This window comes from Lemur catta, chromosome X, assembly GCF_020740605.2.
Source record: "Lemur catta isolate mLemCat1 chromosome X, mLemCat1.pri, whole genome shotgun sequence".
NCBI classification, from domain to species: domain Eukaryota; kingdom Metazoa; phylum Chordata; class Mammalia; order Primates; family Lemuridae; genus Lemur; species Lemur catta.
Window position 1 is genome coordinate 34,892,748 of NC_059155.1, and position 6,159 is coordinate 34,898,906.

The following is a 6,159-nucleotide window of genomic DNA, read 5'->3' on the forward strand; positions in this document are numbered from 1 at the left end:
CACAGTGAGAAATAGCTTGATGTTTTGATGAATCAATTTGTTAATTGCCAAATAAAAATGTATATTTTTATCGTGTACAATATGATGTTTTGAAACACACAGATGGTGTGAAATGGCTAATTCAAGCTAATTAACATTGTATTACCTCACACACTTGTCTTGTTTTTTTTTGTGGTGAAAATACTTCCAGTCTACTCCCCTAGCAATTGTCAAGAGTACAATACATTGTTACTAACTGTAGTCACCATGCTGAACAATAGATCTCTTGTACTTTTTCCTCCTGTCGAACTGAAATTTTATACCCTTTAGTCAACATTTCCCCAACACTCTCCCCACACAAGCCCCTGGCAACCAATATTCTATTCTCTGCTTTTAGGAGGTCAAATTATTTATTTTATTTTTATTTTTTTATTTTTTTTTGGGGGGGTGGTTTGCAAACTCTCGCCCTGAATCCACATCAAAGAGGTCTGAACCAAGGGAGGAAAGCGAGTAAGCTCGGGGCAGAACCAAACCCCCAACCCCCAACTTTTCAAAAGAGGTGGCAGGCCTGGGGAGGGGTCTCAGCTCCCACCGTGCCAGGGCTCACCGATCTCCTCCTCCTCCTCGGGGCTCTCCCTGGGGCTGGCCAAGAACTCCTGCTCTGCCCGCAGCACCTCCCCCGGGCCACTGCAGGCCGAGTACTTGTCCAAGAGCTGGCGGTTCAGGTCCAAGAAGCCCTTGCCCCACTTAAATTTCTGCAGTAAGATTATAGCAAGGTCTGAAAAGCCTTATGGTGCAGAAACAGGAAACCCAAAGATGCCGACAATCCCTTCAAGAATGCACCCTGATCTCCCGGGGTGGTGGGTGGTGCTGCTGTCCCAGGTAACTGTGGAGTCCCCAACAAACACCAATTTACAGCCCTGACAGCCCCTGCCCCGCCTCCACGTCTCTTGCTACAGTCCGCAGCCCCGCAGCCAACTAAGCCCTTGCCCATTGCTGAGAAACACAAACGTCCCCACTGAGGCTGCCGCCACACCTCCTGGGTCTCTGCCTGGGCCTCTCTGGACCCCAGATTCCAATGACAAGTTGGGGAGTTCATCAGGGCAGGGCTGACAAGGATAGTGGCACCAGCCCTTGTGGGATAGCTGTCCCACTCTGCCTCAACTCACCTACACAGGGCCTGAAATTTTTAAATTTGTTTGTTTGGTTTTTTGAGACCGAGTCCCACTCCGCCGCCCAGGGTGGAGTGCCACGGCACCAGCCCAGCTCACAGCAACCCCCACCCCCCGGACCCATGCGACCCCCCCCAAGCAGCCTGGATGCAGGCGCACACCACCACACCCGACCAACTTTTCCATTTTCAGCAGAGATGGGGTCCTCCCCCGCCCGGGCCTGTCCCGAACTCCCGACCCCAAGCGACCCCCCACCCCGCCCCCGCCTCGGCCCCCCAGAGGGCCGGGACCACAGGCACGAGCCACCTCACCCGCCCAGGGCCCAAGCTTTAAGTGGGACCTGGGACTGAAACCCTGTCCTGTCCTGACCACCTCCCTGTACATCCCTCACATTCTCCTGGGTTCTACCCACAGAACAGCTGGACCACCAGGCTGTCACGTCAGGCTGGTGTCAGGCCCTAAAACTCACCTACTATGCAGAAGGTGGCAGCAAAAGCCTCCACGCAGGAAAGTTTGCAGGGCCGGCCATAGTTCACAGGGCTGGCAGCCACCAGATAGGGCAGCAGCCGCAAGTGGCTCCCTCGCATCTTCCCAAACGGCGTCTCATCCAGTCGGGCCCAGGAGCAATCAATGACAGCGACCCCAGACTGTGCCACCAGCTGTCTGTCAGGAACAGCATTTGGTTAAGGTGAAGTATGTCCCTGGAGACTGGCCTTGCTAGGGAAACGAGGACATCACTCCCTATCCCCAAAGGGCCCTCATGAGCAAGCTTTCCAGGCAGCTGCGTGGGGTACCTGGAGCACGCTAATTTATTCACTCAACAAACGTTTATGCTAGGCCCTCCTACCTCCCAAACTCTGCACTAGGCAATGGGGGTAAACCAGACAGACACGTTCCCTGTGCGCGCGTGGAGGGTGTGTGTGTATGATACACAAGCACAAATACCTGAGCCCTGAAAACAGCGATGCGCTGGAGACGGGGCGGCTTACGAACAGGAGGAGATAGGGCAGGCACCCGCCCCTCCCGGGGCCCCAGCGCCTACCTGCCCGCTGGGGACACGTACTGGGAGGCCACGGGGCTGAGCACGAGGCCGCCGAACCTGTGGCCCAGGCGCAGGCAGCGCACTAGCCCCAGGCGGGCCAGCTTGCGGCCGGTGCAGCGCCGGGGGTCGCAGTGGCTCAGTTCCCACATGGCCAGCGCGCAGGGAAGCGCCGCCGGGCCCGGCCCGGGTCGCCGTCGCCCTCGCCCTCGGCCGCCCCTGGCTCCACCGACGCTGCGCCGGCAGAGAAGGGACCGGGCTCAGCGTGAGCTCCGCGGGCGGCCCCCGCCCCGCCGGCCCCCACACCCCGCTCACCGCGCAGCGCGGCGCCCACCTCCCGGGCGAAAGCCTCCAGGGAGCGGCCGGGGAGGTGCCATCTCGGCCGCCTTCCTCCCCCGGCCCGCGCGCCGCCCTCCTGCGCCCCATAGCGCGGAACCCAGGCCCTGAGACCTGGGAGACCTCGAGCGCACCCCTTAGCCGCCAGGCATCCGCTTTTCGAGGTCAAAGTTTTTAGATTTCACACGTAAGTGACACCACGTGGTATTTGCCTTTCAGTGACTTCCAGGTCCATCCAGGACGTGGCTTGACTATTTATTTATTTATTTTTGGTGTATCTCCAATGCAAGGAATTTTACATCGTCTTGGCACTAGTTCTGTCATCACTCTGGCTCTCACTCTTTCCCCTACAGGCATCTGCGTGCCATTTGCCTCTTGGTTCTCAGATGCATGTCCTGTCGTATTTGCTAGAGATGAACTAATGTCTCTGGCGTTGCACACAGGTGGAGGCCGTTCAGAACAACTTCTGCAGAATTTGGACACGCAAGTTCCACCACTAACCACATTCACCAACTTTCCTCTTCCAGTTCTAAATATCTCTTTCTTTCTGTGCTAAACCATAAAAGCTGGGTTAAGGACTGTTTCCACATAATGTCTAAAAATATCGTTTCTGAAAAACGGTAAGAAAATTTGAACAAGTAAAAAAACTGGTGTATTGCAGTTCTGAGGTTAAGATTAGATACGATGTGGTTAGGAGATGAATTTTTCAGTCTAATTAATTTTGACTTAAATGGTCACATGGTACTATTGGCTACCATATTGGACTGCACAGTTCTAGAGGGCCTGCAGATGGGTGTGGCCATTTTGTAAACCTTCTGGAAGCTGCACGCCAAATTGGATGTGTGTGTGTATTTTTCTAGGTGGTGAGTCCGGGACAACATACGGACAAGACTTAGGCCCCTGTCCCCTAACCATGACAGTGAACTTAATTAGGCCTAGTTAGCTACAAAGAGCTAAAAAAAAAAATAGTTTCCTAACCTCTGGAATTTAACCCATAATCATACAAGGGAAGGGCTAAACTATCTGTCTTGTGGGTCATGTTTTGCAAGACCACTAAAGGAAGACATTGACACACGCTGGTAAAGTACCCGGCTGCAAAGAAACCAGACCTATCCAGACCCCACTGCCTCAAGTCAGAATAGACACCCATACTGACATTACCTTGAGTTTTTCCTCATTATAATTCCATTTTAATGCTAAAAATCATGCTCATATTAAAGGTTTACCATGATAATGAGACATAGAATGCATGAAGAAGCATGTAATAGAACTAATCAGTGCAAGAAAATCTCCACCTCTACGTGCATACACATCACCCCTATCGCACCCAAGCTACTTTAAACTCTCCCTTATCCCCCCTCAGAGAGCCAGCCAGAAATTCTTCCTCCTGTGCTAATTCCCTTGTGCCAGAGCGTGAGTCCCAATAAAGCCTTGTCTGGGAAAACTTGCTTGGCCTCTCGTCAATTTCCATTGCCTAGCGAGCCTAAGAACCCACGGTTGGTAACATATTTTGTGGCATCCCAGAAGGGCCCACGAGATTAGGGAAACATTTCCCTTCCCCTTAGGGCTGGAGGTCAGCTGGACTGCCAGATAGGGTCCCCTCGTGCCTGATAAGCAGCCACCTGAACCTTTGATTCAGTGTCACCATGACTGGTAAGTCTTCCTCTGGTCTCCTGGGGTTCCTCACTTCCTCCCAGACAGTGTTTCCCTTTCCCATCCTTTCCTTTCTATCTTCTTTTGTTCCTTCTGGTGCCCCTTTTCCTTTCCTCACTTTCTCTTAGTTTTTCTTCTTTGAGTTGCCTTAACATCAATGAGTGATGGATTGAAATGGCCCACTCCTAGTTTTTCTTCTTTGAGTTGCCTTCTTCGACATCCGTGAGGGATGCATTGATACAGCCAACTCCTGGTTTTTCTGGTTTCAATCACTTTAATAGGCATCCATTTGGGACAGATTGAAATGACTGACTCCCTGGGACTGATCAACCTGGCAGGCAGCGGGAAGGGTTGCACCTCTCTCCTGGCCTCTCACGGAGAAACTCTTTCTGGCACCCTGGCTCTCGATTCTGTAACTTTTTTTTAAACCCCTTATTACTTTACCTCCCTGTGTCACACTTTGTAAGGAAGAGAGGCCTGTGACCATTTTTATTGCTTGTCTGTTCAAGCTTGTAGTCCTGTTCATTTTGTGAAAAAAGGATCAACAGAGCTGAGTCCAATCTCAGAGTAAATCTTGGCCTGATCCATTTTCTCTTTTGTACATCAAGAAAAATTCAGAGTTCAAATGCTCAATCTGCCACCACAGAGTTTAAGTGTGGCGTCTGTTAAGCTCTCTATCTGTTTTCTTTTCTGTCTACTTTGAATGTACAACTGCTAAGTTACTCATGTTGAGATAAAGCTCACCTGTCTATTGTATCATTAATTCAAAGTTATTAATACTCGGAGCAGCCAGATCTAGCTACAATGTAAACATTGAAAACTCATTTAAAAACAAAGAAAAAAATGGTAAGAGAGCCTTTTTCTTTTTTTTTTTTAACTCAAAATGCCATGGAAGTTGCTTTCTCCAAAAGTTTGGTCCATAGCTTTCATTACATTGCCTATTGGGGAAATTAAAGTTTAGCTATGGGAACAAGTTCCAATTTTGTCAGAAACAATTTGGATCCAACCATTTTTTACAAACTGGTGAGTTTATGTTGTTATGAGTGTAATTCAGAGGTTAAAAACTATTAGATCTTTGTGTGTGTGCATATGTATATGTGTTTAAATGTGTTAATGCATATGTGCATACATGTATTATGTGTTGTGTCTACATGATACCAAATTGACTTACAAAGGCATGCTCACAAATTAAATAAACAAGTCTAAATACTTTTCAGGTTCTTGTGAATGTAGTAAATCTTTAATCAACAAACCGGGTTTAAAAAAAATTATTGGTAAAATAAAAATATCTCCAAAATTGTCAGCACATATTTTTCCCTGGGTTCACGGGTCATTTTTATCTCTTGCCTCTGCTAGATGTTTTAAGGCGACAGGGTTTAACACAAAGGTTATAAAACTATAAACCCAACCAAAAAACAAAATGATCTGTGTTTGTGTGATTTTTTTTATACATAAGACTAATTTAATATTGATGGCTTAATGAAAACAGTTGAATCTTCTTAGTTAGCAGAAAAAATACCTGTGTATTTAACTTTAAGGTTCTTGCTTAAGTGAATATGTAATATCCACAGGCTTCAAAAATGGTTAACAGGGAAATAAATTGACGACTAGCTTTGTCTGAGAGCTTAGTTTTCATAAGTAATCTAGATAAACTGCTAAAAACAAATTGAGTAAATTTTAAATGAGGTTAATATTTGTAGGTAAATTTTTCATGTAATTTAAAATCTTAAAGTTTTGTTAAATTCAATAATACGCATTAAATGTCTGGGCCATTTCCAATTTACAAAAAATTAGGTAATAAAGAAATATGTTTTCTAAAAATTATAGAAATTATTCTTGTCTATGAAATACTAATATATGACAGACAATTCAAGATTCCCTGCTTCTCGGGCTTTCACTCAAATTTAGGCTATCAGGAATAAGAATTCTAGTCAATATATGTGATTCTATACATAAAGTGTACCAAAGAATGTGTTTTTA

At 47.3% G+C, this 6,159-nt stretch overlaps 1 protein-coding gene across 1 annotated transcript; it reads right to left on the reverse strand.

The window, feature by feature from the left end:
• Positions 1–408: 408 nt before the first annotated feature.
• On the reverse strand, positions 409–2,616 carry LOC123628199 (18S rRNA aminocarboxypropyltransferase-like). Its single transcript, XM_045537841.1, is given in 7 exon segments — positions 409–467; positions 587–766; positions 1,621–1,814; positions 2,194–2,378; positions 2,381–2,424; positions 2,506–2,565; positions 2,568–2,616. Coding segments are annotated over 7 exon segments (771 nt in total).
• Between the last annotated feature and the right edge of the window lie 3,543 nt (positions 2,617–6,159).